The 21,015-nt window shown below is 43.7% G+C and overlaps 1 protein-coding gene across 3 annotated transcripts in view; it reads right to left on the bottom strand.

Annotated features, from left to right (window-relative positions):
- Grb10 (growth factor receptor bound protein 10) overlaps nucleotides 1-21,015 on the bottom strand; it is a 110,723-nt gene that overhangs the window by 14,633 nt on the left and 75,075 nt on the right. For all 3 annotated transcript variants that reach the window (XM_055623908.1, XM_055623906.1, XM_055623907.1), the window contains exons 6-11: nucleotides 10,500-10,656; nucleotides 4,026-4,141; nucleotides 3,204-3,272; nucleotides 2,731-2,868; nucleotides 1,994-2,104; nucleotides 876-974 (exon numbers count right to left, since the gene is read on the bottom strand). In XM_055623908.1, the coding sequence (XP_055479883.1) occupies nucleotides 876-974; nucleotides 1,994-2,104; nucleotides 2,731-2,868; nucleotides 3,204-3,272; nucleotides 4,026-4,141; nucleotides 10,500-10,656 (690 nt within the window). The remainder of the gene's footprint in view (nucleotides 1-875; nucleotides 975-1,993; nucleotides 2,105-2,730; nucleotides 2,869-3,203; nucleotides 3,273-4,025; nucleotides 4,142-10,499; nucleotides 10,657-21,015) is intronic.

Raw genomic sequence — 21,015 nt, 5'->3', positions numbered from 1 at the left:
TATATATATATATATATATATATATATATATATATATATATATATTTACACACACATACACACACACACACACACACACACACACATTTTCAGAGAAAACAAAAAACAGACCTATACAGAAATGTAAAGTTTTGTCTCTAGCATCTATTCCCACTTGCTTAGTGGGGTCACCTGTCTGTCACTAAGTTTTCTTTTTCCTGTACCACAAAGTCAAATACATATTTTGGTTTTTACTTCTTTCTTCAAAAAAACACAAAGGATCCTAATACTATAGTTTTTCTAGAACACTGACCTATTATTTATTCACCTTTTATTTATTTATTAGAAAGGGTCTGTATGAAGTCTCCGCTGGCCTTAAACTCAACAGTCTTTTCACCTCTACCTCGAGTTGCCTGGATTCTAGGCATGTGTACTATACCTAGAAATCTCATCATTTTAACACATAGAAAGTATTTCTTTCATGGCTGGCTTATGTCTTGTCACGCTGATGACAGACTTTGAACTGGCTTAGAACTGAAAGTTGTCTACTGTGAGGGAAATTCCTTACTCCTCGATGCTCAGGGGATATTTGGAATTGTCTAGAGGCATTTTTGGCTATCTCCAGTAATTGGGGGCATCTGTGGGCAGAGAGACAGGGCACAGAACTCCCGCTTTTAGCCAATAAAGAATCAGTTTTCATCACTACTTGACAGTGTTCAAGTTAGAAAACCTGGCTCTACCCCTTTTAATGCTGAGATCTTACAGAGAAGAGTGCACAACTACAGTTGGTAAACCGATTCTGGTAGAAACACCATAGCATTTTTGTGCCAGGATGGGCCCACATCCAGTCACTTGTTCTGGGTGAGACGCAGCCACTGCAGCATCCAGTCACATACCTTGAGGAGCCTGAAGGCTGTCATCCAGCAAGTACGGATCTGCTCGTCTTCAGCACAGAGCAGACGCAGTTCCTTCATCTCAATTTTCGCTTTGTTTGGCTAGAGGAGAAATGAAAACCCGACCAGTGCAACAATGAGTAAGTATATACCCAGTGCTAGAGACGGCTGCCCTCAAGCCAGAGGCAGTCTGTTGGATGTTGCCTGAGCAGAGAGCAGATCAAGAGCATATGTGTCCCTTACCCAGGTTAGCCGCCACCTGTTTGGGAGTCCAGGTTGAGACCAGCGACACCACTGCAAGTGAGCTGAGGTGGAGCTAGAGGCCCAAGGTAGGGGTATGCTGCTGTCCCTGAAGTCGCAGAGGACAGACAAGACCATGTGGCCAAGTGATGAGACTGTTACAGGAATACCCTGATCTGAACTTCCATCAAGCCCTCTATTCCAATTAAAGAGCAGTACTTAAAAAGAAGCCGACACACTAGGGCAAGTGTGTTGCCCTGCTACTAGTTGTGTTGTCCTAGCACTACTACTAACTGCCACAACCTCATCAAGAGGAAAGAACATGGCCTTGGCTGTGCTGTACATGTGCATATATATATATAAGTATGCATTTTTGCACCTATGTACATGAGTACATGTTCACATCTGTCTGTTCTGACTACAGGCACACACATATATACACATCCATGTGCCAGTGTTCTGTCTGTCTGTCTGTCTCTCTCTCTCTCACACACACACACACAGAAGATAGACAGTACTGTGGTCAAGCCTCATGACCAGAAGCCCACACAAGACAGTGCAATGCCTTCAAGTAGCTGCAGACAATCAGGTGTCAGGTCAAGAGTCTGCCTCTTCTTACTATGTCCTCATAAAAGCTGCGGCCAGTGCAGGAGGCCAATAGCTACCTGGCCTTAAGTCACTGAGTCCACTGAGAGATCCACAGAGCATGTGTCTACTTTCTGGACTATTTAAAAAACATCAAATCTTAAGAACACACTAAGGCTAGTGGGGAAAAAAACGGTTTCTGTTTAAGCAAAAGGACCCACAACCAAATACTGGGCAGGAGAAAGATCCTCTGCATAGTTCCTAGCCCCGGCCTACAGGCAGCATCCTATGACTACCTTGATGCACATCCCATGTTCGTTGGGTGCATTGTACTGCTTCTTTCCAGCAATCAGATAGAAGATGCTGCTTTCCTCCAGGTCAGCCAGCAGCTGCAGGTGTCTCGGTTCCTAAAAAATAGCAGTCAAGCAAATGTGAGGTCACATTTGCTGGAAAAGTCTATAGTGCTGAAAGTTCACTACTGAGGTCTATAGTCACTGCATCTCTTGTATTTTCCCACTGATTATACAAAACTGAAATGACAGCATGGAATCACTACAGTAACATGAGCTAAAAATGGCAGCTGTGTGTTATAATAGACTCACTTTATTTTATATGAACTATGCAATTCTTAAAATTTGCTTAAGCAGAGGGAAAACCACATTTTATGAACGGAGGACAGCAATCCAGCACCTATCCTACGGCCAGCTTGGATCCAAGTTCCAAATTATGAAAATGAAGTATGTCCCTGCATTGACTGAGTCAGCCAGGAGGGTCTGCACTCAACCCACAGTAGGGATCCAGTACTGGGCATCCTATAGGAACAGGAGTGATGTAATGAAGGAGCTGCTGTGTTTTGCCATGCAGTTTCTGGTAGACAGTGCACTGGTCCCTTTGCATATAACCATTATATAAACTGCCAATTAATAAGTTAACTCTAGCATAAAAGAGGTTCGGGGCATTTTAAAATTAAGCCCAAGTCCACAGAAAACATACCTAGTGCCGGGAGAAGTGGAGTGTTTTTAATAGGACTCACCTTTGAAGTCCCCTTGGTGGAGTAGTAAAGGCCAGATCTGCGCAAGCACACATACAGTTTCTTCCAGGACTTGCGTCCTAGCTCCTTCACCTGCAAGAACCCTTGAATCTCAGGGCAGCTGCTCGAGTTCAGAAAATTCTGTGAAGGAAAAAAAAATTTAAAATTAAGCAATATGCACATAAAAAAAAGCATTTATATTATTACATAGAGCTGACATTTCCTGAATTATTAACATACTTTGGGGAGAGTATTCAGACACACTTTTCTTCCTTTAAACTTCTTAAAATCCCAGCAAAATTTGTACTGTGTAGAACACAGCATATTAGTATTGAAATGGAGAGAAGCAAATATTTCCCACAATAGTGTAGACATAACATAAGTTTCCTTAGACAAAGGAACTTTTCAGGGATCTGCTCCTTATTTTAAACCTCCAGGAAGTCTATTTCCACAAGAACGTAGTTTTTGCTTATTACCTGCAGAAGCTGGGCCTGGCTGCCATTGGACTGCTGGCACCAAGTGACCATCTGATCCGGGAAGAAGTTCTAAGAGACAGGGAAAAACAAGTGTATCATAGATGGCATGTCTATATTAAATATAGACAAATTTATTTTATATATTATAAATGATATTAAAAATTCTCCTTGTATGATCATGATCGTCTGTAGTTTAAAAAAGTCTTTCTCTCTCTTTTTTTTTAATCAAAACTTGTATCAGTCCAGTACCAAAAGAAAACCAAAACCAACCAAGCAAATAAATAACAAGGTGACTGCAGTTGTTCAAAGAAGCCTACTCAGCTGGAATACCCAGAAATATACAATTTCTTTCTTTTCAAGTAAAATGATCAAACCAGAAGTGGATACTGGTGACTCATGACAAGACCAAAGGCTTAGAAGTCATAAAAACCACTTTCCTACTATGTCACATGACAAGTACCTCCCCAAAAGCAGGCATGAAACAAACAAACAAACAAAAACACAACCAAGGAGTTGATGTCAGCATACCAATCAGTGATTGCTATTCATTCCAACATATAATCCAGAGACTACCTGCTATTTTCTGAGTATTTGATCAATTTGTTCCAGTGTGACCATCTCTACCCTCTGAAGAAGGAGACAGTCTCCGCGACATGAAGCTAGGATTGGGTTGTGTGTGAAGCCTGCCTCATTAGATAGCGACCCAGCTCCTTAAGCCCTTGTGCCCATAAATCTCAGCTAGCCATCTGATAATCAGGTTCTACTCTACCCAAGTACATTTTCTAAGATTTCAGGAGTCCAACTCTGACCCCAGAGACTTACCACCGGATTCTTAAAGAACTCGTACTTCGCATAGTTCTTTCTGAACAAGAATTTACTCTCACTTGGCATGGTGCTCTCCACCTGGACCACAATCTCATGGTCCTCCAGGCACCTCTCTGTGGGGAGAAGTATCACATGTGAGATGGGACAGGGCAACTTTACAAGGTTGAGACCTGCTCTTTACAAACTGAGAATTTGTTGACCGATATGTAAAAGAGGTCTTAAAATTCAATAAAATGCAAAATTCAGGCTAGTACTGACATGTATGTATTTCTTTTACTCCAGAATTGATACAACCTTACTGAGAGATTCACAAATGATTTTGTCCGTATACTACAAAATTTTAACTCTTGCAGTGAATAAACTATTACAACTGGGTAAACACTCAAAGGCAAAGACCCCCGGAAAGGGGGACCTGCAAGAGGCAGGGCATAAAAAAGCAGAGGGCACACAAATTAAGACTAGGACAGCTGTGGACAAGACACCGTAAGCATGGGATATACAAAACACTCACTGTTCACACTTAGCTAGTCAGCACTGGCCATACCATGGATGTACCGGTTGGATTATGTATAAAGGCAAAGAAAAGAACATTCTTCACACAGATTATTCACTGTGCCTGATGTATGTGCACCACTCAGAACTCATGTAAGGTTCTGGAAAGGCTGCATAGTCCCCTCTCTGAACCTCTGCTTCTACTCTGAGTCAAGAACTCAGCCTGCTCCCCGCTGATATGAATAAACAGCTCAGAGGAGCTGGGCCATTCTGCTTTGGAATGGAGATCAGAGCTCCTCCCACAGAACTCCTGAAAAGCCATAATAGAGGTGGTAGTGACACAGAACTAACCACCTCAGACAACGGAATAAACTGTATCAATAAGTCCACCCCAGGCTAAGTGTGTGACCAGACGCCAGCCAGGCCTAGGCAGATTAAGGGAACACAGGAGTTCTATCCTAAATCCCTCCCACCTCTCATGCTGCCAGAGCTGAGTCTCTAGAGAAGTCGCACCTGGGAAGAAAGGGAGACACTTAGGAAAAGCTACTTTAAAGGGTCTCAGAATTGGGAGAAAGAATTTTTGTTCACAGAAAAGAACTGCGGCCACAGGCACTGCTCTGCGAGGACCACCTCAGTTTACCAAGAGCAGATTCTGGGCTGATGCGTTCTTGGCCTTCATTTTAATATTCCAAGAGGGGGACATCTTGGGAGAAACATATTTAAAACCAGATCTGTCCCCATGGCAGCCACAAATCTCACAGAAAATGAAAAGCCACGCTTGATGCAAACCTAGAATAGTTTCCATTTACTTCTATCTGGGAGAATTCTCCCTGGAACACATGAACCCTTATGTTTACACAAGGGTTATATTTACTCAAGACATATGCGAACAACCACATACAACTTAAGCATTGACTAAAACTGTGATGCATGGTTTAAGAAGACAGCCAGGCTTAAGTTCATTCATTTTAAATGGATCCAAAAACAGATCAGCGCATTCCATTAGGAGTTTTACTCAGAGAAAATATTCTAAACAAGCTTAAAACAAAACTCAACAACCCAATAACCTGTAGGTGGTTGTTTTACAAAATAAAACATTTTAAAACACAGAGTAAAACAGGGAGGTAGCAGCCGCCCAAGTAAGGATGTAGTGGCTAGCTCTAAATAAAAAAGTGCTGTGCTTTCCAAAGAACTCTGAAGAGGCACAAAGGGCTCCATGGGGAGCTTCCCAGCTAAGACCGCTGCTAGGGTCTATACAGCTCTGATCCTTAACAGCAGCTGCCTGGAAGAGCTCCTGGCGAAGCTGCACATACTGCACGTACACAGAGGGGAGGGCCTGATGCCTGAGGAAGGAGGCAGGGGGAACTGGGCCCCACTGTGGTTTCAGGTAACCAGCGACTGCCAAGCTGGCCCCTGCAGCCCTCAAGGATCATGCTTTTCCCGCGGCTAGTCTGTTGACCCCAGAGGGGCCTCACTGTGGCTCTTCATGCAAACCAGCTGCAGTGTCAACTCTCGTTTCCTTCCTCAGTAAGCGGGAAAAGTGGAGAAGCCCTGCTGAGCCCTTGCTCACAGCTTCAGAGCTGACGGCCTCAGGCTGCTGTGGAATGCCTCTAAGGCATAGCCTTAGCCTACAAAAGCCTTGCTGGCTTTGCCTGTGAACTTCCTGCTGTTTCAGGGGTCCTGAGTAAAACTGGACCGTTGCTGCTCTTTGGGATATTCTTAAACTACTTTGTGCTCGTGTGGAAGAAGCGGAGATTCCTCAAAGGCCATCTGTTATTTGTCAAATTTTTGAAACTATGCTCAGCATCTATATCATTATCTCACTCTGTGAAAGAAAGGCTTGAACACTAGACAACTCAAGAGGGAAATTATACTTTTTAAAGTACACAGCTAGTTAGTGCCTCAGGAGAAGCTTGTCCAGCCCAGGAAGTAGGGGGATATCCAGTCGGACAGAGCACAGACCAAGGCTCAGTGCAGCCTTTCACTTGGCTCAGCCACGGTTTCCAGCCCCTCCCACCTGGTAGAAAGCCTCAGGCCTCCTGGTTGACTGCTGCGAATCATGGCACTGGCAAGAAAATCTGTCTAAGTCAGCTTGACGCCAAACAGCCAGCAAGCCTTCTTTCTATCCATGTATTTTTAATGGGGAAAAGATATCACTAGGTGTTTTCAAATTAATGGTCAGGGAGCCACAAAGCATCAACCCACAGCAGGCTCCACCTGAGCACTGAGGATCAAAAGGGGCTCCAAAGCACAGAGACCCCTGCCTGGAATAAACACAAGGCTGTAAACGGCCCTCAGAGTCACTGTTCTTTCTTGGAGTGCTGCCTAGTTCACACAAGCCACAGTACTCTTCAGTTACTGAGCTGTGCGGGACATGTGGGACCGTCTCCTTCCTACCCTCACTGCCCCAGTTCCCCAGACCTGCACCCTTCCTGCTTGATGCTTGCAGCCTGTCAGGGGCTGAGAGCCCTGGTACCAAGTGACCCCACAGTGCACTCCCACTTCCAAGTGTGAGGGAGGATAGCACCAAAATGCTGTTTTTTGTACATTTAAATTTTCCAAATGTCTTTAAAAAGTCACTTGTTTACTTGCCATGTACGTGGGACGACTATGTTCTATCACTGTGTCGTCTCTGTGAGAAACTGCTCTGGAAGGGGAGATTCTAGCAATCTGCAGCTCACATACTTAGACGGGATTTCCCCGTCTATGCTGTGCTAGCGCACCAGCTGGACTTATCACTTACTATTCCCACACAGGAGGCTGAAGAATCCCCAACATGTAGGGCTTGTGGGAAGTGCTCATCAGGAAGACAGCAAATAAAAGAACAGAAGGACTGGAAAATCAGCCCCAGAAACTGCAAGACTTTGTGAAAGAAGCCATCTCTGACGTAGGTGCCCTCTGGAGAGGACACTGGGGACTGAAAAGGGCGACCAGCTCCTAGCTCACAGTCATTCACCTCTTCTTACTCATGGGTACAAGGCAGACAGGGCAGGATCGCCACTATTACTGCTTCTCCATCAGTCCGCTAGATGACCAGTAACCATATACACATACATTATATATATTACATGTACACTGTATACACTGTGCAGTATAAGCATATACATTACATAATTACAGACTTGTCTACCAAAAAGGGAGGCAGCTCATACAGGCTATCTTTGCGGCTGTTTCCACTTTAACAGTGTGATATTGTTAAGTTTCCAGTAGATCAGTGGCTAAGATCAGCACAGTAATTGTTTTGAAGACCTTAATATGAGGTCACATATAAACTAAAACTATCAGAATGATATCCTTATGCTCCCAGCTGTCATAGTTTTGGGTTATAATCTGTTTTAGGATTTGCCTGAAAGACTTAACAAACACTGTTTCTCTGTGTGTTCTGTTCCCTAATAAAAAGACTCAATATAGGATTGCCTAAGAAAATCATTTCCATGGAGACGATGATTCCCAGGAATGTGGGGCAGGGTGGTTCCACACTGAGCATAGGTGAGGCCCCACTTTTCAGGCCAGGACCCAGAAGCCCACCCCAGAGCAACATCCATTACCAAGAGCCTCCCACAAGCCTGTGGTTCAGCCATCCACAGCAGGGCAGGCTAGGATGTAAGCGGGGTTTTCTGGGAGGAACCGCAGAGAACCACGGCTCTCCACCAGTAGGACGGCTGACAAGAGACTGCTGTGGGGCTGTGGCAGGAACAGGATTTCCTTTACAGGGCTAATTAGCTACGTGCTTGTTTTGTTTTTAATTAAGTGATAGGTTTGAATCAACACACACACACACACACACACACACACACACACACACACACACACACTCCTCACATGGAGAGAAGTGAGAGAACTGGAAGGCAGAAATGGAGCTTGTGTTGGGGTTGCTCTCCAAAATATAGTCCTGTTGGAAAATGTGTTTCACTTGTCCCCAACAAGAAAGAAACTGGTTTGGAAAAAGACACCTGAGAAAAAACATTTGAGGACACATCCAGTTCTAGATTCTGGCCCTGTGAGGCTCACTAATCCAAATTTTAACCTGAAGGTTCCTGTTTCTTTTAAAATAATTTCATTTACTTTTTCTTTTCCTTTTGTCCGTATTCATGATTTTAAAATGAAGAACTCTTTGTTTTAAAGCATGCTAAACACATTCCTGATTAAGAGAAAAGAACAAAGAAAGGGACCCAGAAATACAACCCTAAGAAGGCTCTATATGCATGATGCCCCCTCCCCTTTTTTTAACTTCCTCAAAATAAGGGACTCCTTGTGTGGTTATTTCCAAAGCCTTAACGTCTGACTTATTCACTGTTTGGTGGCTAGAAACCAAGGGATCTGGTAAGTAACCCTTGAACTGAAGTTTCCAGACCATCTCCTGCGTATTAAGAACTGTATGTGGATCTGCCTCCATTTTCTCAGTACTGCACACTAGAAAAAGGACCCGTCACAGTGCAGTTTAAACGAAAGGGAAACACTTGAATTTGAGTTAGCAGAGACTGCTGATGGCCACAGTAGACCACTGTAAGGTCCACTCAGAGTTTGACAGGAGTTATTCATCTCCATGGGAACAGTGTGACCCTCTATTTCACCCATTAAGGAGCCCATAAAGGAATATGGCAGAAGGTAGGTATTGAGAATGGAAAAGGCTCCGATCTTCATTATCAATAATGACTGGACTTAGGATCACGATGGAAACATGCCTTTAGGCATAATATGAGACGGGGTGTCCAAAGGGGTTTGAGCTAGGAGACCCATGGTCTGAATGTGGGCAGTGCCATTCTACGGAGTAGGGTCCAGACCTCAAAGGAGGAAGCAAGGCGAGCTAGCACCCATCCCTTTCTTCTTCACTGAGGTGAAATGTAATTCTGCTGTTACAACTAACACTATCATAGACTCAATCCACAAACAGTAAGCTCCCTGCACCACCCCAAATCTGCCTTCCTTAAGTTTTTACTGTCATTGTAATGGGAAAAGTAACTAAAACAACAACCCATAAGGGTTCTAGTTTCTTGCTCCAGATCATTACAGGTATCTAAAAGTCCAAAGAAAGGTAGGAAATTGCAACTCAAACTCACATCACATTACCTATGCTTGAAATTGTATGCTATCTGCTGGGAGAGTGCCAATTAATTCAATGAATATTCTAAGCCAAGGGTTGCAATCTACTTCACTAATCTTTCAAAAGGGTTATAAGAAGAACTTAAAACTGTGAAACTTGATATCTCTTTTGAAACATAGAAGACATGGGAAAATTATTGCTTAATTGAGTGAAAATTCTGTTTTTAAATACCTGCATATGATTTTACAGGCTTCAGACTTCATGCAAATAAGACTTTAAATGAAAGTCTGAAAAGCTTTTTTACCTGAGATGAACCAACTGAGGAAAAAAAAAGTGTACCGTAGCAAGTTCTGAAAATATGGCATCGCTTCAAATATTCTATGGAATAAAATATGCTCTTGTTCTGTAGGCGAGACGCAGACACACACATGCCTGTGGCCACATACACACATAGTGTAGGCGTCACCTCAGGAAGATGCTGTGCAGGTATTATACTCCTGAGAGACTCCTTTTAATGTTATCTCCACTCCCTGTCCCTACCACACAGGAACCATGGCTCTCTTCTTCCTATCATCAGGGGGAGCTGAGATGAGCAGCTGTCAAGAACTCCAACACAAGGTGGGCAGCAAGCCCCCTCAGGTCTCTGGATGTCTCAGAGAAGAATCAAAGGATAGAGACCCTATCACCCAGGCTAAGCCTTTGGGAAGTTACTGTTTTGAGAACCCAAGGAGAGAGAGAGAGATTCTTAGAGTATCAGAGGGAGAGGACTTGGAAGGAAGAGAAGTGAAATTTTGAGGGAAGCAAGAGACCAGAAGGAGTGGAGAGCAACAATGTGGCAGGAAATTGTGACATTTATATTTGGCTGTGGCATACCCATTTGATCACATACTGAAGTCCCCAGGTGCTGTTCCCAAGCCAGGAAACCAGTCCCCTACCTAATCCCAGTTGTGGGTGGTGCTCCACCAGAGTCCAGCTGTTGTCATCCACACAGTGACTTTTGTAAACCAGCAACTGGCACAGGTCCCTGGCTGTCATGTCGGTTAGAATCTCCACCACTTTGCTTGTCCCATCTTCACTAAAGACTTTGACATCCTGCAACATACAAATAGAACAAGTACAGATGAAACAACTCTGCATTTATGTGAAAGAAAGACAGACAAAATAAAACAAAAGTAGGAACATGAGTGTCTCAACATGTGGACAAGCGGTTTTTCTGGCTCCACAGATGTGGGTCAAGGGCTATGGACTCCCTTTCCTCTTTGAAGGAACCAGGGAGCCTCATAGGCACAGATAGCACACACCTAGGCCATTGGCCTGGCTTAGGGAGTAACAGAACTCACTAAAACACTACTGGTGTTTCCAGGTTGGACAGTTCACACTTGAACAAACTCAGCAAATGTCTGAGTTGATCCTCCTTCTCCCCTAAATTGTGATGACTCTTTCCTTTCCATTTTTAGTGCCCACGGGGCCTGCATCTCCTGTGACCTCTACACCTTTCACCATTCCCGAGGCTTAGGAGGAAGCTGAGATAAATGAATTAGGGATATGCTAACATTTAGATTTATGAAAAGGGGCACATGAAATTGTGTGGCCCTTCTCCTACAATACTGGACATAAGCTACAGTTTTTTCAGGTCCTATTCAAATCCATGAAAACCAAATAGCTCCTAGGGAAAAGGCACAGCAAAAATCAGGGAGATTAAAAAATGCTTCCTTCTCCAGTTGATAGGGACGCAATCTTTAGGGAATAGTGAGATGTATTTAAACAAATAAAACCAAGTACACAATAAAATCTCGCAACAGCAATACTTTACCAAATATCTTACCTCAACAGCATGGATAAAGCAGTCAGAGGGACAGGGTGGCATTTTAAATTGTGATCGCCTACTGCCTGGTAGATTGTTTCTTGTGTTTTCCAATCTGCCCTAGGAGGCTGGGCTCCCACCATCCAGCAAGGGCTATAGTCCTGGACAGCTTTGCCCTGATCAAGGCTGCCTTTGCCTGCTTGGCTGCCCACCATCTTACTTGTTTCTGAGGTAGGAGTTAAGCCACTCCAGCTGCCTAATCATGCCCTTTCCTTGGACTGATGTATCTGCCCCGTGAGCTCTTCTACTTCTCTGCTGGAAGACCCGGGGGTGAGGCTGATGACAATATCAATCATACATAACATGACTGTCTACAAACCCCCCACCCTGGGGGCAGTGAAACCCTATCAGGCCACTCAGGCTGGAAAGGGTGTGTGTTTTCTTGGTTCAGACCAACCTTTCACTAATCTTTGTCCCCAACTACTGCCATCAGTGGCAACTTCAGTGCTGAGTCTGCCATCAGCCTCAACTGACTGTTAGCTCGTCCTGATAAACTCCTTCCAGTGACCCAGTTCTCTGGCCCCTTTGCCAGTTCATGTGCTTGGGAGGAACATGGAGGGGAGTCAGTACCAGCACTGGGCAGGGTGCTGTGGCCCGGGGTTAGAAGCTGTATCTACATTATCTTGTAGAGAAAGTCCCTACTACCAAAGGACAAGGCAGCCCTTTGAACTTCAGGTGTGGGTGCAGATGCTTCAGAGGTACTAGGGAGGGTCCTTCTGTATGCCAGACAGGCTATGGGAACCCAAAGGGCCTCTCTACCTCTGCCACTCCCTGACTTAGAAAAACCTCAGGATTTGCTATCAAACCCACTTTCACGTTTAAAGAAAAACACCCCTCCCTCTTCTGGAATTTATGTCTCAGTGAAAGTGTGCCTTTACCGGCAAAGCAGATGCCTACACACAGCTCACATGACTGACTCAGTCTAGGAACTAACACTTAATTCAAATCAAGAAAATATGTCTGTGGTCTCAAGGCAGGAACATTCTTTCTAAAATGCTTTAACATAAAAGAAACAGAAATTTGGAAGGTACAAATGCATTTGATATTCTGGTTTTCAGTGTGCAGGGGCCTCCTCAGTCAGCGAAGCTTTCCACTCCCTAGATCGGTCTCCTAATGGTCTTCCTTTCCTAAGCTTCGAAACATTTATGTGGTTACAGCAAACACTGTCTCCTCCAGGAAAGTTATGTGGCGGTGAAGTATGTGTTTCATGTCTCCCCAAGTCCACTCGCCACTCTTCCTGCCCAGATCAGCAATGGCTCCACGTTTCAAAGTCTGTTTTCAGCCCACTGCATTTTTCTTTAAACTCTCTCTTTTTCCCTCAGATGCTTCACAGCCACCCCCTTCCCCCAATCTATATATAGTCTGGGCAGTACAAGCTAACACGTACTCTGTCACAGGTTTATCTCCACTTCTTTGAGATTCCCACAAAAAGCCAGGCTGGCAGGGCAGGGCAGTACGTGATGGGCAAAAGGCTGAGTGAGCCCTGTCTCCCTCCCCCTGAACCCCAAAGTCTGTGACAGAGAACAGACAGAAAAGTACACACCTCCCGTTATAGACTCTAACTGACACACCATTCTTTGGCTATTTCCCCAAACTCCACAGGGCCTGCTGCCCACAAGCCAAACAACCTCCAAGACAGAACTCTGGAAAAACCATTACACATACCAGCAGTGTTGATCTGGGTAAATGTTGGAAGCTACAGAAGGGACGTTTTGTAGCAAATATATAAGGCACAAAGCTAAGGCTGTGTGCAGCTCCAAGGTCCTTCCACGGAATCTTTTAAAGGAGGGTTCTAGATGAAGCGTTTTGTGCCACACTGTCATCTGCCCCTTTAGCAGACCTCTGAGCTGTGGTGGGGCTCATTAAGGAATCAAGTAAAGGTTGTATATTTCATAGGTCTGTGCAAGAACCTGGGCCAAGAGCTTCTGGGAGCAGCCTGGGCCTCTTAGGCACACTGAATGCCCTCATTGCTTACCCAAGGTGGACACAGAAGGTTCTCTCAAGCAGATCCGTTCTGGGGCCCCAGCAACTCACATTTCAGCAGGGTAAGAGCCATAATACTGGCAGCTATTTTCGAAGGGAGAATTATCCAGGGCACATATGAATTTGCAATACTGGAGGGAGGTGGGGAAGCTGGAGACCCATAGTTCCAACCCAACAGCCACGTAGCTCCTAAGTCTAACTTTCCTCATCTGAACCCTGAGACACTGTTTTGCCAACAAGTGACACAAAGCCCGATGCTCCATGTATACAACTTCGGCACCAGCAAGACATTCTGGCATGGTACTTAGGGCTAGTTCTAAGCAGCAGCTATGGAATCAGAGGGAGCCACAACTCCCTTCATGATTTACCCGACATTTCTGAGCCTCAGATTTTCCATCTGTGAAGTGGAAATTCATGAGTGACACTGGCTCTTAGGGTGCCTCTTTGAAAATCTCTAGCTGTCCACGGGCCTGGGATGGGTGGGTTGGGCCAGCCTAAAAGCCTGGAGACAACTTAGTAGAGGGATGGGGAGGGCTCTAAGTGCCTCTTCACCAGTACTCCAAATTCTTAGAAAGCAGACCTCAACTGGTTAAGATGTAATGGGAGAGCGTCACAAGCAGACTAACTAACTAGTTAATTGCTTTAAAAATAAAATAGTAACATGAAAGAGAACAAGCACAATTACGTCAACAGAGCCCCTCTCTTGTAGAGGGGAATGGGGGAGGGAGAGCTTTTTTGCTGGATTAGCCCACTGCATACTCTGCTGTAAGGGCCCTGATGAGGTAATAAAATGTTCCATTGTTCCCTGACTTTCTGTTGTCATTTCCTATACATTCACCATATAGAGGAAAGAACAAAAGCCTCTTTCTTTGCAGATTTAAAGGAAGGTGTTTAGGAACAAGTGGTGCTGAGGCACATCTGCTGGGGGGTGGGGTGGGGGAAGGAGGCAAGCTGCAATCTGGGATGCCTGGCTTTTTGTCTTCATGGTCCCCAGCAGGTGGACAGTTTGGGGGTCTTTTGGGCCTCCCTGCTCCCAGTCTTGGCACAGACTCTCACCACAGTTTCCTGTAATAGTCAGACCTCGCTGCTGCTGGCTGGGGTCTAAGGAATCTTGTTACTGAATTCAAAAGATCTTCTGACTTGGGCAGTAAAACTGTGCCAGAGGCTCACCTTATAAAAATAGAAAACAGGACACTCAAAGCTCTGTGCCTCCTTGGCCCCCCTCACCAGCTGTCTGCAGTGCAAACTGTCCCTATGTAGATGGTCTGGTCTCTGAAGTGTGCAGGCTGATGGCCCAGCACCACTGAGGTCTGCTCCTCCCAGACACTGCACAGTAACTGGCAGTGGTGGGTATCTGAAAGCAAATGCTCTTAGACCCTGAGTTGTCTTTAATCATCACTTGTCTAAATAACTCCTTAGATCCAAAGATCTTGCAAGGTTGAGGCTGGAGTTTTTGCCACCCTGGAAGCCTCACTTCTGGAAAGGCTGGCTGCAATCAGAGGAAAGGCTCGCATGGGAGACTCAGGAAATCCTATGCTGAGTCTCGGCAATGACTCCATTTTATTCTGAAACTACAGGGCTTGGAAGGACAAAGGCAGAATAGCCACGCTGAAGCAGGTAGAGGAAAGTTTGCCTCAAGGCAGATGTCACCCCAGCCCCATCAGAAGCATTTCTGGAGGCAGCAGGGCTTTCCCAGTGACAAAAAAAAAAAAAAAAAAAAAAAAAAACAGTCAGTCCTGGGGTAAGGGTTGAACCCAGGGCTTTCTGTTCTAGTTAGCCTTTTTTCCCCTTTGACTGACTAGCTGCCCCTCAGCACTTTTAATCCCTCCTGCCACAGAGGCTCCAAGATTTTTGGGCTGAGATGTCCCAAATACCCATTAATAGAGGAATGGAGGAGTGTTTGATGCCTAGGAGTTTTAGGGTGAATAGGATGGGATAAATTAATTTCAGTAAAAAAGAACATAATTCCATTGAGTTTTCTTAAGCTACTTAATTCTAAGTTATGGTGTTGGTTTGCCTCTGAGGACTGACACTGAAGCGCAGGACTCAATGTCATAGACACTGCTCTTCAACCATTAAGAACATACAACCCTGCTCAACTGTTAGCTTCAAATTACTTTGAAAAGTCTACACATTTTCATAGAATCTTATCACCTTCACTTTTCAGTAAGATTTACGAATATTTTAAGTCCTTGGAAACCCTTTACAAATGAGACAGTGCTAAGTATCACTAAAAATAGTTCTCAAATCTTAAACAGGGGTTTTGGAGTCCTAAGACTTCTCTACAGGGTCTCACCGGCCAAGTATGCCCCTGCACTGGTTCAAATCAACAGACAGGATTATCTGGATGAGCGGGTTTTGTTTTACTTATCTGTGTACATATATTTAACTCATCTGAGATTTGTAACGTCTGTTATTTTGACAAAACTGATTTTTATAAATCGGCACCATGTCATATCAAATAAAACTGAAAGATACTTAGGAAAACTCTGTTAGTGAATCAAAGATGAGTCAAAACAAGGCCTTTTTACCCACAGTGGCCTCCAGAGCTGCCTGGGACAAAGGACAACACTATAAGTTACACAAGTTTTTCTCTAATTGTGTGCCTATAATAAAGTTTAGTTACAGACACGGCACAAGATTAACAGCTCATAATAACAAACAATAAACAGCTCTTGTAAAATAAAACATTCTGAGGATGTGCTGTGGTAAACATTACTCAAGTAAGGCACTGTTCTAAAACATTTCCTTTACTCTTACCTTTTCAGTTAAAGAATGCATTTCACAGCTTTGCCATTTCCAAGTGGCTGGTATCAGCTATTTATTATTGAGCTTTAGAATTCTTATTAAGTAAAACAAGGGCTGCTTGAACTCAAGTATCGTGATCCCACAATACACAATCACATGCATGCACATATGAACATGCCTATACAATACCAATACACACACATATCCAAATAATACATATGCATAAAGATGATGCGTAAAGACATGCATGTATGTTAGCTTTATATAGAAATGACGTGATTCTTGTATCAAACTGAAAAAAAATCCAGTAAGGAACAAAGGCTATGATAAACTCTGCTAATCACTGACAGTTCACAGACTCACTGTGACAACATTCTTCTGCACAGATGTTTATAAATAGAAACCCTGACAGATTTGTAATCATACTGCACACACACTTTTAAGTTGGGCTGTGCAGCTTCACATTGCATCATAAACACCTCACCATGTCATCATGCTTCTTTGCTGCTTTAGAGCTTACAAGGCAGCAAGGATGAGGAATTCTCCCACGCTACCCACTGCCGCCCCTTTTTGTTCTTATTATAGAATTATTAAGATTATCTTCAAACATATATCTTCGTGCATATGTTTATTTTCTTAAGATGAATTGCTAGACATCATGCCTTGCTAAAATATCTCTCCACTAGGCTTAAACATTTCCCAAGAACTTTGTCAGCCAGACATTTTGAGTAAAATGCTCAAGTTGTTGAAGAACAAGGAAAATTGTGGACAAGTCCATTTATCCTCTCCAGATCTTCATTCCCCCAATTCCCTGGGTAACTATTTTCTCCTGGTGCCCACTTCTTATATCTACAACACTCGACAGAAACTGGTAGAACATGGACTTTCAGCCCTCATGTCCTAGACATGTTCCTAGGCCTTGCTATCTGCTGCATGTGTCAACCCCTCTGACTGGATGTTCTTAGCAGTAAAATAGGATGGTTCAACCTACAGGGTGTTATACAAGCAGTGTACTAAAGTATCTCAGAAAGAGTTTACAGACTCATTGGCCTTTCTTTGCAGGTGAGTGCCAGGAGGCTGTCACACACCTAGACACAACCCAGAATGCTTTCATTGAAACCACACACACCCTCCAAGGCGGCTGTGTTTCCAGTACTAAAAATCAGGCAACCCAAGCAAAACTCGCCACTGAGGACACTACTGACAACTTCTGGCCTGCTGGGCAGATGAGTCTGTTGGACTAGCAAAGCAGAAATTCAAACCAAGAAATAACATGGGGGTGTGCTAACTCCTTTAAACTAAGGGAACACGGTTCTGTTGAGCAGAACCTTGGAAGGCCCAACCTCAAAAGGGCCAAGGACCTAAAACTAATGGTATATGTGTTTTATATATGGTATATATGTTTTACCTCTTTCTTCCAACTGGTTGGTGTTCTTAGTCAAAGAGCTTTCCAGGACAGATATGAAAGCAAATGACACTGCCTCAAACTTCTTGATTTGTCCCTCTGCTGCAGACAGGCTCAGTAAACATCTTCTAGAGTTTCTTGAAACTACAGAAACAACTAATCAACATGATGGATTGTCTGGTCCTTTGCCTTCACATCCTGGGCCACTGTCGCCCCTGAGTCCCAGTGATGTGAGGCCAGTGGTAGGAATCTAAAACCAGACTGCAACAAATAACAGAGCCAGGCCAGGGGCCAGGCCCACCAAACCACATGCCTTCACATTTCATTCCATGGGACAGACTGTATTTGACACTATTTATAAAAATGACTTTATATGTGTGTGTGTATATTCATAAACCATAAATCACTTAGCCCAGCACTGACACTGTTAGGGAATGACTAATACCCCATCTATTAAGTGATCAAAGACATATGTATAAGAACAGTCACTTTAGCTTTGGTTATTACAGTAATAAGGAAGGAGTTACAAACAGTGAAAATGTTAATCAGCAGGGCACTCAGTTAAAAATGCATATCAATTCTATGAAAATGATACGCAGATATTGCCACACTGCTCTGGAAATAAGACCACAGTTAGGAATTTATTGAGAGAATAATCTCATGTTTAACAACAGTGGCAACATCCCTACAAAAGCAACTTAAAGGAGAAAGGGTTTATTTTAGCTCACAGTTCCAGATGATAATTCAGTGGCAGGAACTTGAGGGAGTTGGTCATACTATATCCATAATCAGGAACATAGAACAAAGGTGAATGCACCCTATGCTTAGCTCGCACTCTCTACTTTATACGGCATAGCATTCCTTGCCTGGTGGATGGGTCTTCCCACCTCAACTAACACAAGATAAGATAATCCCCAGAGGCCCAGCTCCCAGACGACTCAAGATTTTTGTCAGTCTGACAGAGAACATTAACCATTACAATCTTGTCCTCCCCTCCTTTTAAGATAAGGTCCCATGGAGCCCAGGCTGGCCTTAAACTCACTATGGGACCAAGGATTACCATGAACTTTCTGATTCTCCTGCTTCTACTTCCCAAGTACTGAAAATACAGGCATATACCATACACAGGGGTTTTACATAGTACCAGGAGTCAAACCCAGGGTTTCATGTGTGCTCTGCCAACTGACCTACATGCCCAGCCCTAGATACCCTCTTGTAGGGCTTGTTTCATGCTTTGCTTTAACTGTGAATACATATTGTTTTTATGATTTTAAAAAGTCTACTGTAATGTTGCTATTCATACTTTATTTCTGGTCTCTGGCTGAAGACAGATGGAAGCTATCTATTTGAAAAGAGCTAGAGGATTCTTTTTATCTGAGGTCCTTTCCCCAGTGAGTAGGTGGCTCTTGAAAGACCCACAGATCACTCCTAAGTGCTGTGTACAAAGCCTTATCATGCTGGGCTGTTGTGGGTTCCTTCACTGGGCCTGGCCAGTATCAGTAGCACAGACATCTCTCCAGAGGCGATAGGGTGGAGCACGGTGTGAATATGTCCATGAATGGAGGAGGATAGTACAATTCCAGTACAGCTGCCTCTATTAACAGTCTCGGCAAAACAACGTAAATTAAAAAATCATTTAACAACTTCTAACTGCTAGACTGAAACTTCTGCCTGAGGTCTGTGGCACAACACTTTTATAACTTAGAAACCCCAAAGAAATCAGCAATATAAACTACAAGCGGGATTTATATACATTTGTTTTACGAAAAAGGGAAATTTTATTGAACTTAGCATAAAACAAACCTAAACTGTAATTTATAATTTTATAAAAATTTAAGATTTGCGTTGGACTGGTTGAAACTTTGCAAGTTATTTCAGGCTCACTTGCACGGGACAAGGTGGGGAGTGCACACTGAAACTCATTCCCTCAGCTGATGTTCCCCAGGGACATATTTAGTGCAAGGCATTAAAGGTTCTAGGGATTTGACCCCTCCACTAAATGTCTTTGGAGTCATGGAACTTCATTAAGTGGGGAGACAGATAATCAACACAGAGACAAATGTTGGAGGCAGAAATGTCCTATGAAGGAGGTGAGTTCAGAAAAGGGGCAGGGGAAGAAAGCGGGGGAGCACATAAGTGTTGACCCTAAAATGTGAAGCCGTGCTGCCAAAGGTGGTGCCGCCCTTTGTTTTTAAAGTGTCACTTTGGTCCTGGGTGGGGACCCAATGCTGAGCTGGAGCTTTTCATAATGCTCCAGCATTATGAAAACAACCTAGTCTTGAGTTCTGGGAGAAAATAATATAGAGACTATCCAGTTTTGGTATGGAACAAAAATTCAAAGATGTAGACTTGGAGAATTTTGGTGGCCTGCTCTGGTGATTTCTGTCCCTTTGTCACCTTGTGAGTTCACAGAGCATATTTTTGGTTTTAAACAGAGGGCTTTTCGTTGTTTTTGGTTTAGCATCTTATTTTGTAATAATTTCACACTTGCACAAAATTTTTAAGTAGTACAGATTTTCTGTATGTTCTTCATCAGAGTTCCTCAAATAGCAACATCTGGCCCCATTTACTTATATTTCCATTCTCTTCTCTGACTAGTCTGCTAGTTTGCTAGACAGACTGTGTGATTTTTTTTCTCTAATAACTAAGAACATTCTTACATAACTACAGTTCAACGATCAAAACCAAGAAATTAACAGTGGCCCACACCACTATCTAATTTGCAGACCCCCCCTTGGACTAAGCTGCACTCCGTTTAGGGCTCTTACTCCAGAAAGGGAAGATTTTGTTTCCTGGGACTTTTCTACAATCTGGAAAGCCCTGACGAGAGCCCTGGCTGTTCAGTAGAACATGTCTAGGATCTGGTTTTGGGCAGGACTACCACAAAAGAGATGCTGAGACCCTTTTGGATTACCAGGTAGGGAAGACCAGTATGCTGTTCTGTTCCCTACTCCTGGAACCACACATTCAAAGCCTCCTGCCTCTTCCCTCACACGTTATTTTTTTTTCCTCTGTTCTTTAAGCTGAGTCCTCCATCCTTGTAACATGTCACCTTCATTCTTTAAACTACTTTATTTCCTTTGTTTAGAAACCAAAAGCAGAGAGAAAGAGTTGAGTGTTTTATTGTTACAGTTTAAATGTCTCTAAAAGGTCCATGTGTCTAGGACTTGGTCCTTAGGCTGGTGAGATTAGGGCAGTGTGAGCTTTAGGTGGCTCTTTAGTCACTGCAGGCATGCCCTTCACGGAGACGTTGGGGTACCGAACTTTTCCTCTCTGTGCTATGCTTGCCAGCAGCATGCCCACCCCATGGAGGGTCATGCGATCTTGGACCAGAACCTCCATAACTTGGAGTCAAAATAAACTTTTTCTATTTACAGGTTGGTGCCTCAGGTATATTTTGGTTTAGTGATTCAAGCTAACACATTTATTGTTGTTAAAACACTGCTGTGCC

This window comes from Psammomys obesus, unplaced genomic scaffold (genome assembly GCF_907164565.1).
Source record: "Psammomys obesus unplaced genomic scaffold, mPsaObe1.curated_primary_1811, whole genome shotgun sequence".
Lineage (NCBI taxonomy): Eukaryota > Metazoa > Chordata > Mammalia > Rodentia > Muridae > Psammomys > Psammomys obesus.
Note: the sequence above shows the minus strand (reverse complement) of the source record. Positions and strands in the feature narration are given on the sequence as shown.